The 19,571-nt window shown below is 49.2% G+C and overlaps 7 protein-coding genes across 7 annotated transcripts; 4 read left to right on the plus strand and 3 right to left on the minus strand.

Moving 5' to 3' along the window:
* Positions 1-22: 22 nt before the first annotated feature.
* FIESC28_00553 (uncharacterized protein) lies at positions 23-6,511 on the plus strand (the record flags this gene model as incomplete). Its single annotated transcript, XM_031154704.1, has 5 exons — positions 23-1,546; positions 1,599-3,965; positions 4,016-5,778; positions 5,834-5,923; positions 5,980-6,511. 5 exons carry the CDS (start codon positions 23-25, stop codon positions 6,509-6,511), a joined length of 6,276 nt encoding a protein of 2,091 aa, XP_031021236.1.
* A 958-nt stretch (positions 6,512-7,469) lies between these two features.
* On the plus strand, positions 7,470-7,754 carry FIESC28_00554 (uncharacterized protein; the record flags this gene model as incomplete). The annotated part of the gene is made up of 1 exon (XM_031154705.1): positions 7,470-7,754. One exon carries the CDS (start codon positions 7,470-7,472, stop codon positions 7,752-7,754), a length of 285 nt encoding a protein of 94 aa, XP_031021237.1.
* A 711-nt stretch (positions 7,755-8,465) lies between these two features.
* FIESC28_00555 (uncharacterized protein) lies at positions 8,466-9,030 on the minus strand (the record flags this gene model as incomplete). The annotated part of the gene is made up of 2 exons (XM_031154706.1): positions 8,466-8,858; positions 8,965-9,030. The coding sequence occupies 2 exons, from the start codon at positions 9,028-9,030 to the stop codon at positions 8,466-8,468; spliced, it is 459 nt and encodes a 152-aa protein (XP_031021238.1).
* An 893-nt stretch (positions 9,031-9,923) lies between these two features.
* On the minus strand, positions 9,924-11,100 carry FIESC28_00556 (uncharacterized protein; the record flags this gene model as incomplete). The annotated part of the gene is made up of 4 exons (XM_031154707.1): positions 9,924-10,294; positions 10,363-10,917; positions 10,971-11,005; positions 11,084-11,100. The coding sequence occupies 4 exons, from the start codon at positions 11,098-11,100 to the stop codon at positions 9,924-9,926; spliced, it is 978 nt and encodes a 325-aa protein (XP_031021239.1).
* Positions 11,101-13,294: 2,194 nt separating this feature from the next.
* FIESC28_00557 (uncharacterized protein) lies at positions 13,295-14,955 on the plus strand (the record flags this gene model as incomplete). Its single annotated transcript, XM_031154708.1, has 6 exons — positions 13,295-13,704; positions 13,757-13,811; positions 13,867-13,946; positions 14,009-14,271; positions 14,331-14,631; positions 14,694-14,955. The coding sequence occupies 6 exons, from the start codon at positions 13,295-13,297 to the stop codon at positions 14,953-14,955; spliced, it is 1,371 nt and encodes a 456-aa protein (XP_031021240.1).
* Positions 14,956-17,000: 2,045 nt separating this feature from the next.
* On the plus strand, positions 17,001-17,475 carry FIESC28_00558 (uncharacterized protein; the record flags this gene model as incomplete). Its single annotated transcript, XM_031154709.1, has 2 exons — positions 17,001-17,191; positions 17,265-17,475. The coding sequence occupies 2 exons, from the start codon at positions 17,001-17,003 to the stop codon at positions 17,473-17,475; spliced, it is 402 nt and encodes a 133-aa protein (XP_031021241.1).
* A 444-nt stretch (positions 17,476-17,919) lies between these two features.
* Positions 17,920-19,267, minus strand: FIESC28_00559 (uncharacterized protein; the record flags this gene model as incomplete). Its single annotated transcript, XM_031154710.1, has 5 exons — positions 17,920-17,999; positions 18,048-18,438; positions 18,500-19,035; positions 19,100-19,141; positions 19,213-19,267. The coding sequence occupies 5 exons, from the start codon at positions 19,265-19,267 to the stop codon at positions 17,920-17,922; spliced, it is 1,104 nt and encodes a 367-aa protein (XP_031021242.1).
* Positions 19,268-19,571: the final 304 nt, after the last annotated feature.

Genomic DNA, 19,571 nt, shown 5'->3' on the forward strand with positions numbered 1-19,571 from the left:
CCCGTCCATCCCTCTTCAGAATATGGATGGATCGCACGTCGACAACCAAGAAACCCAGGCCGGCCTTTTCCACCGGCGGAGGGGTTCGCCTTCTCCTTCCGATACTCCTCAGATGTCTGCCAACGCTCCTGGTATCTCGACATACTGGGACCAGCCTTATGATCACTTTAACGACGATATTGGCCCAGGGTCTCCCATAGATCCTATGGCTCTGCAAGCTGCTTTACCCCCCGGCATGGACCGTCACCAACCAAGTCCACCACTGCCCTCGACGCCAGTTCGAACCTACGATCCTCCTGCTCCATACGTCGAAGATGCGCCGAGTACAGATTACGCCGAATCCGATAGGGTGCCGTTGACAGCTGGTGCTGAGCCCATCTCCCGGTCCTTATCCACCAACAACTTGGACAACCGAAATCGAGATAGTTTTCAGACGGTAACGAGCTCAGAGAATAGCCCTACGCGCGGTCGCAGCACAAGAAGTTTGGGTGAGGATTTGAGAGCCAGTTATGGATCTACTCGAAATCGCAATCTTGGCGCATCTCTCAACCCGAATGAGTACAGAAGGTCCAGATCGCCTTCTACGTCGGGTGCCTTGTCGCGCGCGGGATCTATAGTGCGGGCAATGTCACAGCGTGTGGTCAATATCAGTGGAGAAACCGAGGTTGTTGATCATAGGGCGTCTAGGCATCGCTCACGTTCGCCTGTTGGGCATAGCCAAGACAGGAACCGGGATACCGTTAACTCGTTATTCGCCGATACTTCGTACCAGCCACAATTGGGTCGTTCCTCCAGCGAGAAGTCCACAGGACCGCGCCTTAATGTAAGCGAAGCTACAGAAACAGAGCTACCAAGGCCACCTCTACCAAACCCGTTGAAAGGAAAGTCCCTAGGGATCTTCTCACCAAACAACCCTCTACGGTTGCGTCTTTGCGATCTCTTGGTCAATCCATATACCGAGCCGTTCCTGTTGCTCTTGATTGTCCTACAGGCAATCCTCCTTGCTGTTGAATCTGCCCCAAATGTGTTCGAAACAGGTCGCCCTGACCGTTGGGGCAAGCACCCCATTGACTGGGCCATGCTTGCGCTCTTCATCATCTTTACTCTCGAGATCATATCGCGCGTCATAGTGTCTGGGTTTGTACTTAATGCTGCAGAGTACAGCACGATCGATCGCAAACGTGGAATTCGCGCGGCCATTGCGGATCAGTATCGTGCAGTCTTTCAGCCAGAACGAATGAAATCGGTAAAAAAGGCGTCGCAATACAATCCCGAACCATCGGCAATTTCTCGTTCCTTCACGACCTTTATGCAAGGTCAGCAGGCCTTACCAAGAACCCTAGAAGAACACCAGAGGTTCCAACTTGCTCGCAGGGCATTTCTACGACACTCCTTTAACCGTTTCGACTTCGTTGCTGTCGTCTCGTATTGGATTACTTTCTGCTTGAGCGTTTCTGGACTTGAAACGAAACATGACTTGTATGCATTCAGGATGTTGAGCTGCTTGCGAATCTTGAGATTGCTAGCGTTGACAAATGGTACCGCAGTAAGTACATCGCGCTCTGTGAGATGGATGGAAATAAGCTTACAAGTTTCAGATTATTCTCCGAAGTTTAAAGAAAGCGACACCTTTACTTGTACGTGTTGCCTTTCTCATCTCGTTTTTCTGGTTGCTCTTTGCCATCATCGGCGTGCAAAGTTTCAAAGCCAGTCTGAGTCGGCAATGTGTTTGGCTAGACCCGCTTGATCCTACAAATCTGGATGCTTCCTTCACACATGATGAAGGTTTCTGTGGTGGTTATTTGAACAACCTCACAGGTGATACCATGCCTTGGGTCAAGTTCAATACCTCGGACTCCTTAACCGATCTCATGAACGGAACCAAAGAAGGGAAGGGATTTCTATGCCCTCGAGGTTCCATTTGCCTTCAACAGAGCAATCCACACAACGGGACTGTTAACTTTGACAACATTTTCAACTCCCTGGAACTAGTGTTCATTATCATGAGCGCCAATACTTTTACCGATCTGATGTATATGACGATGCGCTCGGACTATTTCCAAGCTGCACTCTTCTTCGGCGCAGGAACCATGATCATGATGCTTTGGCTGACAAACTTACTTATCGCCGTCATCACTTCATCCTTCCAAGTCATCCGAGAAGAGAGTAAGGCGAGTGCGTTCACGATCAGCGAAGAACCACCCGTGCAATCTCGTGTTGATGAAAGACTTCGTCGCACATCATCTCTACAGCGTGTCTACCACAAGACCAGGGCTGTCTGGATTCTTATCATCACATTTGGGCTTATATGCCAGGCTTGTCGTAGTGCATCTATGTCGCCGAGTCGAGCACGCTTCATCGACACGGCAGAAATAATCGTAACAATTCTCCTCGATATCGAAATGATCATTCGGTTTGCCACTGACTGGAATCATTTTCACAAAAGCTGGCGGAATATTTTTGATCTTGGACTCGCAATCATTACCTCCATTATATTGATACCTCCCATCCGACACACCAGAGCATACTGGTGGTTGACAGTCTTCCAAATCCTTCGAGCTTACCGAATTGTCATGGCAATACCCGTGACACGGGAGCTCATTCTCCTTGTTGTTGGAAATGCTGCTGGTATTGGGAATCTCATGTTCTTTGTCTTTCTCATGACCTTTTTGGTGGCGATCTTTGCTGCACAATTATTCAGGGGTCAGATACCCATGTACAATGATGGTGACCTCAATCGCATCTCGTTCTTCACCATTTATAACTCGTTCCTTGGCATGTACCAAGTTTTGACGAGTGAGAACTGGACAGACATTCTCTATAATGTCACTTCCTACACACGACATAAAAACACTGCCTGGATTGGAGCCACTCTCCTGATCAGTTGGTTTATTGTCGCTTATTTTATTCTCGTCAACATGTTCATTGCTGTCATCCAAGAGAATTTTGATGTGTCTGAGGATGAGAAGCGGCTGCAGCAAGTCAAGGCTTTCCTTCAGAGGCGAGATCTTGGTGCTTCTTCCAGCAATCTGGCACTATCTACTATCTTTGGGTTCTCGAAACACCGCAAGAATAAAGACCCTTTAGACTATGGGCCTGCAACGGTTGAGATGCTCCTCAAGGATGCAGTAGTCCGCGAGTTTCTGGATGACCAGATGAACCCAAAGCCAGAACATCATGCACCTATAAGAAGTGCAACCACACTTCTGGGAGGAGAAATCAAGCCAGGGCGTATTTCCGCTCTCTGGGGGAGGATCAAACAATGGTTCAGCGATAGAGAACCCAATCCGTTTTATTCAAGCCTACGATTTGATGGTGCGAACGAGACCTCGGACCCCCGACAAATGGCCGAGCAGGCCATGTCTGCCACGATGAGCCGAAGAAGGGCGCAGCGAGAGTATCTTGCCAAGTATCCCAACTATAATAATTCGTTGTACATCTTCACACCCAATAACAGCTTGCGACGACTTTGCCAACGGCTCGTTGGCCCTTCTCGTGGCATAGAACGAATCGATGGCGTGGTACCTGATACTGTCCTCTGGTATTGTTTTACCATCTTCATCTATACCGCGATTGCGGCCATGGTCATCCTCGCATGCGTTACCACTCCTCTCTATCAGAAGGAATATCAAGAACAGCATGCGTTCAGTATTAGGAATTGGTACATCTGGACTGATATGGCCTTCGCAGTTGTTTTCACTGTAGAAGCTGGTATTAAAATCATTGCCGACGGACTCTTGTGGACACCGAATGCGTTTTTGCGCAGTTCTTGGGGGTTCATGGACTCTGTTGTATTAGTGACCCTTTGGATCAATGTCGTTACGCTTCTCATCAATGATGGTGCTATTTCAAGAGCGATTGGTGCATTCAAGGCTCTTCGTGCTCTTCGTTTGCTTAATGTGAGCAACAGTGCTCGAAACACCTTCCACGACCTCATTATTGTTGGTTGGTGGAAGATTTTGGGTGTAAGTTATTATCCCCCCGTTTACTGCTCATTACTAATTCCACTTTTCAGGCTGCGTTCGTTTCTTTATCCTTGCTCATCCCAGCTGCTATTTATGGTCTTAATCTATTCAATGGCCTGCTGTTATCTTGCAACGACGGCGGCGACGGAATCAAGACTATGGGCAACTGCTATGGCGAGTTTGAGAGCACGCCGTTCAGTGATGATTGGCCAATGCTTGCCCCCCGTGTTGCCGAGAACCCTTTCTTCAGTTTCGACGATTTTGGCTCGTCTTTGTTCATTCTCTTCCAGATTGTTAGTCAGGAAGGATGGACAGATGTATCCTTTGGTGTCCAGGCCATAACTGGCCGAATGAAGCAGCCTGAGGATTTGGCCTCGCAAGGCAATGCTGTTTTCATTGTTATCTTCAATCTGTTGGCAACCGTCTTCGTTCTTACGCTGTTCATCTCGGTGTTCATGCGTAACTATACTGAGCAGACAGGCGTGGCATTCCTGACAGCGGAGCAGCGATCATGGCTTGAGTTACGAAAAGTCCTTCGTCAGATCTCGCCCTCAAAGAGTTCATATGATGATTCAAAGAGCTGGAAGAAGTGGTGCCACAAGAGGGCCATCGAGAAGAAGGGCAAGTGGTATCGAACAATTACTGGCATTCTGGTACTACACTTGCTTGTTCTTGTTTCAGAGTTTGCGGACGAGCCGTTATGGTGGACGAGATATCGCGACTTTGTTTTCTTCGCTTTCATTGTGGCCTACGTCGTCAACATCGCGATTCGTATCATTGGCCTAGGTTGGGTCCGGTTCAGACGAAGCTCATGGGATCTCTATTCGCTTTTCATTGTTTTTGGCGCATTCGTTTCGACCTTTGCACTCCTGATTTCGGATACCGAGCTAGAAGCATACGTCCAGCTTCACAAAGTTTTCTTGGTAGCGATCGTGCTATTGCTTATTCCCCGCAACGACGCGCTAGACCAACTGTTCAAGACGGCCGCAGCAAGTCTGACGGTTATTGGTAATTTGCTCGCGACCTGGCTGGTATTCTTCCTTGTCTTTGCCATTGCAATGACTCAAGCTTTCAGCTTGACACGGTTCGGCGAAGAGACAGATGGGAACATGAATTTCAGAACCGTACCCAAAGCTCTAATCCTCTTGTACAGGATGAGTCTTGGTGAGGGATGGAATGGAATCATGGAAGACTACGCCGGCATCGAACCACCACTTTGCGTTGACGAAGATAGGTTCTTCGACAGTGATTGTGGCAGCAAATCATGGGCAAGAATTCTTTTTGTTGCGTGGAACATCGTCAGCATGTATATCTTTGTGAATCTGTTTGTATCGCTCATTTACGAGAGCTTCAGTTATGTCTTTCAACGCTCGAGCGGCATGGCAGTTGTGGACAGAGATGAGATACGGCGCTTCAAGGAAGCCTGGCGTAGCGTGGATCCAGCTGGCACCGGATACATCACCAAGGAAGCTTTCCCTCGGCTACTGGGTGAGCTATCCGGCGTTTTTCAAATGCGTATCTATGACCCCGAGGACAGCGTTCACTCGATCTTGGAAGATATCCGGGACGACGTGAAACTAACACACCATTCATCGATTGCAACAACCAGTGGGTTCAGTGGGATCGACTTGAACAAACTCAACGCACGGTTAAGGCGCATCGATTCGGAAAAGGTTCGCCATCAGCGTCGACGATTCAACACTTTTTACGAAGAAGTTTTGGTGTCTGCAGATCCGGATAGGGGCATCTCTTTCACGAGTGTATTGATGATTCTGGCTCACTATAACATCATCAGCGATAACAAGAGCTTGAGGTAAGCCTTTGAACCTAGACTTTCGCCTTGTCATATGTCCTAACTGGAAGCGCAGGCTTGAGGAATTTCTGAGACGGCGAGCACGTCTTCAGCGAGTAGATGACCAAGTCCAACGCGGTGTGGTCTTGGGCTTCTTTGACACTTTGTAAGTTGCCAGATCTGAGCCTCAAAATACCCAGTAAACCACTTACGCGACTACAGATATTACACACGGCAATTTAAGAAGCATATGATGCGCAAGCAATCGGCACGCATGACGGCTGTGCCACAACTGAATATCCCAGAGATCATGGTTGAGAACGATTTAAGTGACGATGGGACTGGCGGGGCAGCACCAAGATCTCCCCTTTCACCAGCCTCTCGCCCGTCGAGCGTCGACGCTGGAGAGCCACGCAACTGGCTGGGATCTGTGGATCTGTCGTTGCATGATACATCATGGATTCACCCTCTCAGCTTCCCTAGAGCTGCACCTCCATCGCCAACAACACCTGCACAGCCTTCGGCTTTCAGCTTTGAGATTGAAGAGGACGACCCTCACGACTCTCAGCAAGCCACCACGCAAGCGGCAGCACCAGCACCCACGGGTCGGGAAAGCAATCATCTGGACCCAATTAGCCCTGTGCAGGTCCGAGGAATGCTTGATGATTCGATATGGGGCGAAAGTATTCGCCGAAGCGCTACAGTCAGGCGGACAGAGAACAGGCCCACAGATGGCCACGACAGCTTCCACTGAAGAGGAGTTTAAGGGGTGGAAACGAGAGGGGAGGGATGGGATAACTAACCCTAAACCAAGATGGGATGAGAATACTGGACGGCGTTTTTCTACTTTATTGAAAATGATGAAACAATGTGGTAATGCATTAAATGGAAGTCATATTCAGGACGATGGACTTATCTCATGGCATGATTCAAAGCTGGGTAGTGTACGGCGTTGCAGGTCAGTCAGTGTTAGAGGCTTAGAGTTAAAAGGAGACCTAGCAGGGTGTCCCTGGGTACATACAACGGTTTGTCGATCAAAAATAGACATTTACTGGGTAAGTACAAGTGCTACTGGAGTAGTTTTTTCATGCACATGCACAGAAGGGACAAGACGGTATCTGCGCAGTCCGTGCCACGATGCGCAATAACCTGTTTGATCGACCAGAAGAGTGTATCTGCCTGCGACAAAGGATCCTCTGCAGTACATACATTATGAGCGGAGCAACCGTTTCAGCCGCTAGTCACAGCGTTGAAACCATCCGTGCGAGGGTATCCGTACACTTACAGTCAGTCCCTGGTCTGGGTCGCCGTTCGCTTGGCAATCCTGACACAAAACGACAAGGACGGTCGTCCAGGTTGATCTTTTTCTGGGTCTCGTGCCGGTTGTCAAACTAATAGATAAAAGACACGACATCTTGCTCTTTGTTTGTGACTCTGACTCTGTCTATCTTTGTATTCATTCAAGGAAACACCTCCCTACCACTCGTTTAAGAGTCCTCGATAGGAATATACAAAAGGCTGTGCCTCTGTTTTCTTATCATCTACACTCGTTCACTCTTTCAGAATCTTACCTATACGCCAACTGCTGGACAAGTTGGGCTTCTTTACACGACTACGACAAACTGTTACGATCATTATTACTACTATCACGTCTAATACGCATTTGAACATCTGAATCTGAACTCGATATCAAAAAAATCACCACCGCAAAAATGGTTCAAAACTCTCGCTTCGAAACCATGGCTTCTCGCTTCTCTCCCTCTCGTCTGCGCAACTCTTTGCGCCGCAGCTCATCGGCTTCAACTTCCACGCAAGCCTCTTACTCGTCCACCAACACTACGAGCTCATCTGCTGCTGTCACAATCAACAGCATCATCTCTCGTCAGCCTTCTCTGCTGAACCTGGAAGCTGAACGCAAGAGCTTCGGGAGCGAGCTGAGTCTCCTTGAGCCCAGGCCCATCGTCTACTGGGGCAGTGTGGAGGAGCGTATGGGATAGTTTCGTATGACTCAACACAAGGGGTCACATTCTAATGGTTTCTACGTTTAAGGATTGAGAGGGAATTTATGAGGACAGGCGTTTGTATGGTGTATATGGTTTGGTTTGGTCATTATTCAATTCTTGCCGAGTTACTTTTCGATATGGCATCTAGATAAACAGTCTTGCCAAACTTCAATTCCAGATTCAGATTCAGAACTCATCAAACTTTTGCTGCGTCTTTTCATGTTGGAGGACTAAAATGTCCGGTTTCATAATCATTATTGTTGCTGTTCTCTTGTGACGGATATGCAGGGGTGCGAAACGCAGGTCACGGCCCACAAAGACCCCTGAATAACTCGCGTCGATTTCGATTTCGACGTGTACTGTATTGTACAGTATTGTAAGTATGATGCCACTTTTGATCGACACTCCAAAAGTCAGTGCCTCGTCATGTAACTCTATTGTAGTCGTAAAATGATCTCGATCGTGGCTATGATGCAAGCAGGTTTCAGTCTCAAGTCTGCTGAGGCAAAAGAATACAGCAAAATGCTCGTCCAAGATTCGATAGTGATGCATGCCACGGGCGGTCGGACGGCATGAAAATTGTATACAGGGCCAACGTGCCATGTGTGATTCAATGGCACCCCACGAAACGCAGGGAACGGATCGCTTGTTTCTTGGCCTACTCGGCTCCGTCACAGACGGGCGGATAGTTAGCCGGTCGACGGTTCACAATCCTGGAGGCGGGGCCGTTTGATTGTCGACTTGATGCTCAACGAGAGCAGCAACGCCATGATACAGACTTCTCGTCAAGAGCCAGACGGCGCTTGTGGCCAGAGCCAGAGCCACAGCCAGGAAAACCAGTACGGTAGACCTCATCTGAAAGGCCTCGTCTGCTTCCATCTTCATAAGCTTCTTCTGCTTGCTGTGATAATGCCAGCGACCATGGGCATCGTGATCCTTGTGCCCGATATGATGATACGGCTGGAGGAGCCATTGAGGCATCCATCTCGCCTGTTCACTGCCTGTGGCGTAGAAATTATTGCGACCGGCAGTGTGACGGAAATCGACCAGGAGAAGCGAGACGAGGAAGACCGTGATGTTGATGGGTGTCATGACGAGCTAGATGGTATCCGTGTTAGCATCATTTCGTTTCATTTCATTCCACTCATCTCTTGCTTGCTGTAGCAGAACCTCAAGAGATGCCTTGACAATGGAAAAGACCCACAGAGTATAGAGTTGAAGGCTGGTTACCGTTACCAGCATTTTCAGGTGGAGAGCCAATCTTGGCCATGATTGTTAGATGTGAGTATGATGAAGTGAAATATAGCGAGCGTCGATGATATCTTTGTTCAGCGGTGCATTTATTAGAATTCAAACAAAAGCCTGCCTGTACAGAAGAGATACTCTTGCTGGTCTACTGTACATTGACTAGGCATTTGTGCATAAATGAGTGAAGAAAGATCCATCTGATGAGCTGAGGGTACTGTTAGTAGGTACGGATACTGTACAGTAGTTACGTAGCCGCCCTAGTGAGGTCATCGCCTGGTTCAATTCCAATTCCAGACCCGAGCCTCCCGATCGTCATAAGCCCCTCTAACTTCACTGCACTGCACTAAGTTATTAGCCTCCAACCACAGACATTCTGTTCCTGAATCTGCCATTAAGAAACTCTGTACCGTGAAATAGAACTTCTAAAACCGAAAAAGAACGCGCCAGCTACAGTACACCATCAGCTTGCTCAGCCATGCAATTCCATGCTAAACTACCTCGCTTTCGCTCTCAGCTCCGCCCAAGCCACCATTTCACAGCAATCAGCCTCATTGCAACACGACGTATGCAGCGCCGATCTCAAGCCCAAGCGGGTACAGCTCCATGATCTACACTGAGAAGGAGAAGAACAGAACAAGGCTAGAAAGAAGACGAAAAGAAGGGTTTCATAAAGTTCCGATAGGGATATCTCATTACAACAAAAGTAAAACGGCTCTTACATGCAGCCATACCTTGTCATTCATTCCCTCTCTTTTTGACTTAATCTAGAGCATATCATATCATATCACCCAGCCGTTGATTTCCAGAGCGCCGTTTGCCAATATGAGTCCCCCGCCAACCGGTACCGACCTATGCATGCATTCCAACGCCTTCATCTCTATCCCGATACAATGGTCCAGTTGAAATCGTCTTCATCTATCGTGCGTTGTGAATATCCAGCACAAGGATATCTTCAGCGCCAATTCGGGTCAAGTTGTCCATAACTAGGGCGATCTTCTTCTTTTCAACCATGGAGCTCACAGCAACCCAGCCCTCCTCGTCGAGAGTTGTAACTGTTGCCGAGCGCTTCCCAGGAGTGATCTGAGTCGCCTCGGCCAGACGGCTTCGCTCGACGTTGTACTGGCAAAGAACGTAGCTCTTTGCGGTAATAACACCTCGGATGCGCGAAGTGATGAGGTCGATAAGCTCGGGGTTGGAGGGCGATTTCGACTTGATGAGCACAGCAGTAGAGTCGACAACAGTGTCAATGGCCTTGAGGCCAGCAGCTCGCATCGTCTCTCCAGATTCTAGGGGGTTCTTTGTTAGTCATTGTGTTCTTTCAAACAGCGAGGCATAACCGATGCCAGTCACGTACCAACAAGATCGACAATACCCTCAGCAACACCAAGAGCACAGGCAGCCTCGACACTACCGCTCAGCTCAACAATCTTTGTGCGCATCTTGCGGGGTGACACCTCGCCATCAGCAACATTGCCCTGCTCAAGCTTGAGGAAGTAGTCGGCAGCGAGGTTAACGAAGCTGGTTCCGATGGTCTTGCCAATAAGGTCCTCAGGGGTCTTGTACTGGCCCTTCTCGGGGACCTGAACCTGGAGCTTGCAGCTACCAAAGCCCAATTCCATAACCATGTCAGAGCCAGCAACCTTGTCCTCGGTGGAGCTTAGGTCGACTGAGCTGCGTCGCAGGTGGTTGTAGGCGCGAACTGAGGCATCGTGCTCTTGAACTTGGTCCCATCCAGTGATACCAAGATCACAACGACCCTCGCCAACAAAGGTAGGGATATCGGCGGCGGGAAGGAAGATCAGAGCGATCGGCAGGTTCTTGACAAGGGCAATATCGAGGCGGTTCTCGCGGCGGAATTGGACGTCGGCGCCCTCGAGGAGGTTAAGTGTAGCAGCATTGAGGCGACCCTCTTTATGCGCATTAGCATGGCTAGGATCTTTGTAGGTGGAGGAATCAACTCACTCTTGGGGACAGCAAACAGAAGGCGACCTTCGAGACTGGAGAGGATTTTACGTCAATCAGCGTCGGTCTGGTGGGATGTCGATTGCTCGACTGTCAAAACGGGGCGGACCAACCTGTTGACAAGATCCATGGCGGACTAGGTATTATAGGTACCTGGTAGGTAGTAGTCAGAGTATGTTTTCTGTATGTAGGTAGGATGGACTTGAGTTTGAATTAGGTAAAAACAGAGGTATGCAAAAGCAGTCGGGGAATTTATTACTGTCCACGATGACTGCTAATAACTCCGACTGCGGGGCTTTCACGTCAACATGATGGCGGGGCTCAGAACGTCGGTTGAGGAGCATGGACGCTGAAGAGACCTGATTGGGGCTTCCAGCTCTAATCAGGTACCACTAAAGCAACCTAAACCACCACCTCACTGACGCAGACCGCCCGACCATCGGGGTCAGGGCAGGATTGAGGCCCGGCCCACCAATTATAAGACACAGAGATAACACGATGCGGTGTTGAGCGAGAGCAGAGCCACTTGGTGTTTGTTGAGTTGACGGGTGAAACTGCCAGGATAATAATTTAATTGAGACTTGTTGCATTCAATTTCACTCCAAATATGTTCAATCAAGCCTCAATTGATGTTCTAATTGAGTTTTGATCGTCATTAGATTTTTAACTGTCAGTTTACTAGCCAAGCACATTGGACCCTCAAATGGATATCTGCGTCTTATCGATAGGTACAGACAGGTAGTCCCATTACAATAGTTCCAGTACTGTACTACCTGTACGTTAGTAGTTCGTTCGGTTCAGTTCATCCGAAGTTGGTCCGCAATTAACGTTGACATGGGTCCAACAAAGGGGAGTCGAAAAAGATATTGTACCGAGTCGAGATACATACAATGCAAAAGGTCTTGAGCAAAGACTTGTACTGTATTGCACCTCACCTCGACACTTGGCAGTTGGATCGAATGGTGGTGTGCACTCCTTGTGCTACGCATGTGAGACAGCCATGATGCACTATACAGTACTTACTGCACACTACAGTACAGCTCAGCTCAGCTCAGCAGCAAGTGGCTTGCAACATTGACAGTTTTCTTGACTTTTTCCTGCTTCATATGTAGTACGTACAGTTATGTACTGTAATGATGCGATGCGATGTGATGCACGCTAGTTAGGCCCCGAAGACCCAGTCCATGCTCAAGGTCTCAGTCTTTTCTTTTAATGTGTCTAGCTTGGTTCTGTCTCTCTTGACGTCTTTTCAGCTTAGGATCGGCTCTTGTCTGACATCCATGGGAGGCTTCCCCCGTTTAGCTCAAGTCTCCTATGACATCGTGGGTCGGGTGTTTCTGTACAGTAACAGTCTAGTGCTCGGGGACGCCTAGAAATGCTATCTCTATCCGAATACCTTCATTCCATACCTTAACCATTGCCTTGGGATAAACTGAAATCATTGTGGCGTGGACGGGGAACAAAGTTCAGCGACCATAACTGCTAACCTAGAAGCTCCATGGACCTGACCTGACCTGACCTGACGGGTCCGAGACTCAGGTCGTCCAGTCTTAGTTGCCCCAGCCCAGCCCAGCCCAGTGGATGGAGGGAATTGAGACCCTTTTTAGCGCTCCCGGCCCGCGCCACTTGGGAGCTAAGACTCCCCCATTTACACTTTACCTTCAGCCGGGCTCTGGGTTCTCCACCGACTGACTTATTTTACCAGACTCACCTAACCTCCACTACCTATACCTAACCTAACCTCACATCATCACAACCTATACCTACCTCTATACTACCTTCTACTACTATACCTACATCGTGTACTGTACTCCACCATTACGTACTGTCACTGTACAGAAGACATCGCAATCGTCGGCCTCTCCATTTGGTGGCTTCGCCTCTTGGCGCTTTTGTCTGGCTTCTCCTCACCACTTACATAACCGTGTCTTTCTGCCTACCTACATATAGTTGGGACTTGCTTTTTTGTTTTTTTCTCTACATCCATACTACAGTTATCTACCCATCTACTATTACTTATCTACTTTGTTTTGCTAGGGACGAACCGAAAGGGGGACCGACCGACCGAACGAACACACTGCAACGCAAAGCGAAGCAGCTACTCTTATAGCTCGCCTTGTCCTCGCAACCTCTCCTCTTCGCTTCGTCCTTCCCAAGATCGCCCATTCATCCTCCTCGCATATCTACCTACCTACCTATACTACATATCTAGCCACTTGCTCGTATCGACATATATTAGCATTTATTCTCGCTTTCGTCGACCGCTTTCGAAGTCGCAGCCGAAGTCGCAATCTGCAATGAACTCTTCTTATCATCCGCCCGACATGTCCCAACGAATGCCTGGCCCTGGCTATCCTTCCAGTATACCACCAATCCATGCATATCAACAACAGCAGCATCCACCACCATCTCTGCCACCACCAAGTCAACATCATCATTCTTCTCATGCTCCTCCTCCGCCACCGCCGCCGTCTTCTCACTCGATGCCATCGCATCAACACCACGCTCCTCCGCCACCCCACCATCATTCCCAGCTTCCGCCATACCCTCCAGCTCAGTATCAACAGCCTCATCCGAGTCAATACTCTCGCTCTCACCCGCCTCCTCCACCTTCACGCCACGACGAACCTCCTCCACCTTCTTCAGAACCGTCTCCCAATGACCAGCACGACAAGTCCAAATACGAACCACCAGCATTCTCCAAGATCGAAGAGGGCACAGGCTTGAAATATAGGTATGTCACCCATGGTCCCCCCGATTTTTTCTCGGCTAAACCAGCTCGATAGTCTTGATGTGCAGCAGCAACCCATACGCGCGCGAATGTGCGGTTTTGGCGATAAAGTGCGTTTGCTTGTCCCCCATAAGTTCGTGAATTCTTCTCACAATTCTGTCATAGGACCGTCGCCCAATTACACCTCCTCCGTGTGTTCGTCTCGTCATCATAGACAGCGAGACGGGAAAGGAGGTCGATTACAAGTATGTCGCAGCTGATGCAGAATCTCAAGAGAATGGATTCCGTACTAACGCAATGGCTACAGTACCCTCGACCATGGCATGTTCGTGCTCTCAGTTGATCTTTGGGACAAGGATGGCATCAAAGAAGTGAACCTTGTTCGGTCTTCCACCGGGCCAGGTGCTATAGCGTCCTCAAATACCTACTCTTACTCAACCCTTGAGCCTGGCACACCTTCTTACCAGCAGCAAGCACTTCCTCCAAGTCGCGATGCTGGTTATTCTCAGGGCCAAGGAATTGGATATGGGCAAGAGTATCCTCAGTCGGTGCAACAAAGCTATGGACAAGGTTAGTCAAACCAGAAACGATAAATTGCACAAATATGTCGGTATCTGACACAAGAGTAGCACCATCATACCCGTCAAGCAGTTCCTACGGCCCACCACAGCAATTCTACCCGCGACACAGTGGTTATAACGCCGATCCCCCCGCTGCGCCACCGGGTGCCTCTTTCCGAAATGGTTATGGCCAAGATCAAGCCGCGCTTACACGAATGGCTGTGGTGGGAGGCCAGCCTCAAGGGATGTTCACGCGGAATCTTATTGGAAGTTTGGCTGCAAGTGCATTCCGTCTCAATGACACTGAAAAGAAAGCAGGCATCTGGTTTGTACTTCAGGATCTGAGCGTTCGCACTGAGGGCACTTTCCGGTAAGTTGGGAAACACCACGATTGAGCGAAGGCTACTTTCCATACTAATGTTGATTGTTCAGGTTGAGGTTCTCATTTGTGAACGTCGGACGTCCCGGAGGGCCTGGAGGCTTGGGAGCTAATGTCAACCAAGGTCGAGCACCAATTTTGGCCTCATGCTACAGCCAGGACTTCAGCGTGTATTCTGCCAAGAAGTTCCCTGGTGTGTGCGAAAGTACGCCTTTAAGCAAGACTTTTGCACTGCAAGGCATCAAGATCCCCATCCGCAAGGATGCAAACATCAAGGGTGAAGGCGAGGATGAGATAATGTATGATCAGAATTAAAAGGACTTATGAAGGCTAGGCGGTGGTGATGGGAATTATCCCTTGGCGCTGAAACCGTGTCAAGAATGAGCTATCAGGTTCGAGTCGTTTATAAACATTATACCCGCAAAAGATGGAAACAAGGGCATGGCTCGTTTTGACTATTATTCAGGATGGATTGCCAATCGGTCAATGGTTAGACAAAGGGGACCGAGGGCTTTCCGCTTTTAGGCCAGGCTACACTACACGGTTGCAATGTCACGCAAACTGATGAGGACGGACGACATGGCGGCGTGGGCGTTTGGAATTGATCTTTTATTGTCAGGTGTTGCCTTGGATCTGCCCTCAGTATGTCTGTATGCCAAAGTGAAAATGTGGAAGAGGGATCTGTAGTCCCATGACAGGATTGAGAGGGCAACCGTCGAGAAGGGAATCTCAACCTGGTATCCATTGGATATGTATTACGGATACTGCAATTGCAATTGCCCGAGGCAGGGGTCCATGGAGCAAACGTCATTGCACTTAGACAAGCTTAGCCACTATTTTCAGGGTCTCGATGATCAGCATGGGACAGCCCTACCCTGCTGAAGCCTCAAGGTCACCACGAGCCAATACAATATTTTGCGGTCATAGGGCTTAACCTTAGTAGATAGTGCCAGATCCTTTCCATGGCTGGTTGTGAGCTACCAGTTTAACCCGATCCGCCGTCTCGGTGCACGCCAGTACAGAAACGGCTACAGATTGCATCAACAGTTCCAGTGCTCGGAACCCGGCGAGAGCGAATTTCGATCTGTAAGTTTCCTGCTGGGATTCGATTCTCTTGGCAGTTGAGGGGAGGGGAGAGGGGAGCTCGGCCAAGCTAACCTATTGTTTACTTGGCCGAAGACCTTTCCATTGAGTCGATGAGTGAGATTTCATGGCTAACCTTATTGGTTCAAAGATACCATACTGTACAACTTTGTGTAAGAAAGCATATATGCGCTTGTGCAATTATTGGTCAGATGAATGAAGGCTTTTCCCTTTCCGTGCCTGTCATATATTAAGTCAAAGGTGTCGATATGTGACGGGCGAATGATGTTGAACTGTTGCTTCAAGTGAGGTCACATACAAGACGCAGAAAAGAAGAAAGAAAAAGCTTGTATTGACTTCGTACATGTCAAGTATCCTGCCAAGACCTGGGGCAGCACGAGACCATCAAATTTCATTACGCAACCAAATTTACGTGACTGGACATGGCTTCTTAGTGCAGAGTCCAAGTGGAACTGGCGTTCGGGTACTTGGATCTACTTGTCCTAGACTTGGTCGAGCTTTAACTGAGCCTCATCTTTAACAGACATGGGTGGGTTGAAAGTAAAGTGCTTTTGGTATGTAATTGAAAAGAGGGGATGAAGCCTCGACTGAAGGGCATATCTGAAGGTAGATATTTCAAATCAAGCCCAACCATCGCCCAGCTGATTGATCACCTGCACAGGTTCGCCTCACCTTGCTTTAAAAATTCTCAGCCCAGCTTCGGACCGGCCTAACGTACAGTATTGGATCCATGGAGCACAAGGCCTGGCCAGACTAGGCCATTGGATATTACCTTGGACCTAACTTACCTCTTTGGCTGGGCGCAGCGGTTCCTGGCAGTTGGTGGGTGGGAGGGCGAAAAAAAGGGCGACTTAGTACGTTAGTGGTCAAGCACCTATAGAATTTTTTTTCTTTCCCCTGTTTTGTTGATCATGGGAACACATCCTTCGGGCTCTCTACTGTACCTACCTTAGTACTAAAAGACAGGGCAGGGGACGAATAACAACATCACGAGGACAGACTTGGCATTGAGTTAAAAAGTGTCACCATCGCCGCCTACAATAATCCATTCATTTGTACTCTGACTATTTACTCCTTCATTCACCTACATACATACACTCTTTGTCACTGTAATTCATCGAGGTCAATCTTCGATACACATCGATCCTACAACCCCTCACTCAGGCAATATACTAGCTTCACCCGTCCACTCATCAGGACAACTCCTAGTTATCGACACTTCCTCTCTCACCAATTCAACAACCATCACTACCAAAATGCTTTCTTCTCACGGCCGAGGCGGCGCTGGCAACATGGCCGACTCAGCCACCACAGAAAAGACCGACCCCAGCAAGTTCCAAACTCCAGTCCTAAAGGGCTCCGTCGTCACCACCGGCCGTGGTGGTACAGGCAACATGGCCAAGAACGACGATCCTCGTGAGACTCGCAAGCGCCAAGACGTTGAAGCGTACGTTCCGTCCTCTTTCCTCAGTCTTTCTGGGGAGACCTACTTGAACTTGTTCACTAACTCAAGAGAATAGTGTGCCTCGTCGTCCTTCTTACGGCACTCAGCACTCTGGCCGAGGCGGCGCTGGAAATATCTTCAAGGACAAGGAGGTAGAGCTTACCCGAAAGCCCAGCAACGAAGGTGCCATCACCGATGATGAGGAGCCCCAGTCAGCCACTTCTCCAACTGCTGGCGAGTCATTGGCTCAGAAGGGCAAGAACTGGCTCTTTGGCAAGAAGGCGTAACTTGAGAGCTTCGGCCAGTCTCGTTGTCACTCGTTCGGGTTTTGACCCGTAACGAGCGTTTTTTTATCTTCTCACTATTATTGGAAATGGGCTTCTTTTCACAGCCTGGTGTTTTGGCGCCTTTGACATTGAACCCGAAGAGGGTTCTGGCTACTAAGGAAAGCCACTTATGAGACAAAATGGAGTAACGAGAGAACAGAGGATAGACATAGTACTTAAAAAAAGGAGGGACCGCGAAGATACCATCATACGAAATCAATTATATGCAAAAAGAACCACTTTTCTTCAATATTTTGCCCATACCGTTTTACTATGTTACATATTTTTCGTCATCTGTTCTCCTTTTCCTGGTTTGAATCCAGCTCATGTCTACTCCCATGACCTCCACACACATCTATGGTATCTCATAATACTCGGAACATAGAACGAAGTGGCGTTCTACCGTTAGTTCTTCTTGGTAAGACGGTGAATTTCCTCAAAGTAGTGCTTGAGGTGATCAGGGTTCACGCCAGGTGTAATTCCTGCTATTATTAGCCGTCGTTTCACTTGACTTCATATCGTCGATCACGTACCGTGTCCAAGGTTAGCAATCCAGCCCTTGTTTCCGACCCAGAAGCCGGCGACCATCTCCTCAACGGCCTTTGTGATGGCCTCCTTGGTACCGTACAGCACACCAGGGTCAGCGTTGCCTTGGAAGACGATGTCGCGGTCGCCTCGAATCTTGACGGCCTCCTTGGGGTCGTGCAGCCAGTCCATGCCAACGACGTTGTATCCCAGGTTGCAGGCAGAGTCAAGTGCGTACCAGGCGCCCTTGGGGAACACGGTCATGGGCACCTTCTCCAGACCCAGGCTCTGAATCTTAGCAGGGAGCTTCTCGGCGATCTGCTTGAGGTAAGGCTCAGAAAACTGACGGTATGAGGAAGGACCAAGCTCTCCTGCCCACGAATCGAAGACCATTACTAGCTAAGAAAGCAACATTGTTAGTGATACACTGTCGTGCTCCATACCATTCGAGACTTCTTACCTGGGCGCCAGCCTTGACTTGTAGAGCCAGATGCTCGACACAGATATCAGCGATCTTGGCCAGAAGCTTCTTTGACTCCTCGGGATACTTGTAGATCCATGTCTTGACCTGCGCGAACAGCTTGGTACCTCCACCCTCGACCATGTAACAGAACAGTGTCCAGGGAGCTCCACAGAAGCCGATCAAGGGCACCTGGCCCTCGAGCTTCTGGCGTGTCAGTGTGATAGCATCATAAACGTAGCCCAACTCAGCAGCGACGTCGACGTCCTTGGCGAGGACCTGGCTGTACTGTCCGTCATCGGGGCTCTTGAGCGGGTTAGGGAAGTGCGGGCCCTTCTTGTCGACCATCTCAACAGTCATGCCCATGGCCTGAGGGATAACGAGGATATCGGAGAAGATGATGGCGGCATCGATGAGGCCTGCGAAGCGGCGGACAGGCTGGAGGGTGATTTCTGTTGCAACCTCGGGGTCGCGGCAGCATTCGAAAAAGTCACGGTTGCCCTTGGCTTCGTGATATTCGGGGAGGTAGCGACCAGCTGTCAATTGAACCAGTTAGATGATCTGACGTGTCTTCGTTTTTGGTTTCAAGTGTCTTTTTACCTTGTCGCATAACCCACATGGGAGGACGCTCAACGGTCTGGCCTAAGTCGCAACACAGCAAGTCTCAGCACAGCTCTCTCATGATTCCAGCAACTAAGGCGCGGATAACCCACCCCATGCTGTGCGAAGCAACAGGTCGTTCTTGAGAGGCGCGAAGTCTTGTGTCATCGTGGTTGGTAGTATTCGGTAGGTGATGAAGAATTGGTGTAACGGCTCAGGAATAAGCGCTCGAAAGTTACAGATTGGGGATCTTTAAAAAGAAGTTCCAGTTTAGCTAGATATGGAGACTACGACTACAGTATGGACCATACCCGCCCGTACCTACCCAGGATTACCCCGCCAAGCAACTGTGCATTTGGAATCACAGTGGAGGGGTCCTTCCAACTGTCAGTAGCTTCCATTGACGGAGCTCCCTCCACCATTATTGGCTGACTCCACTTCTTCACTGAAATGTCGGCCTTCGGAACTCAGG

Source organism: Fusarium coffeatum (assembly GCF_003316985.1).
Source record: "Fusarium coffeatum strain FIESC_28 chromosome Unknown BRIP53273_contig_13, whole genome shotgun sequence".
Taxonomy (NCBI): domain Eukaryota; kingdom Fungi; phylum Ascomycota; class Sordariomycetes; order Hypocreales; family Nectriaceae; genus Fusarium; species Fusarium coffeatum.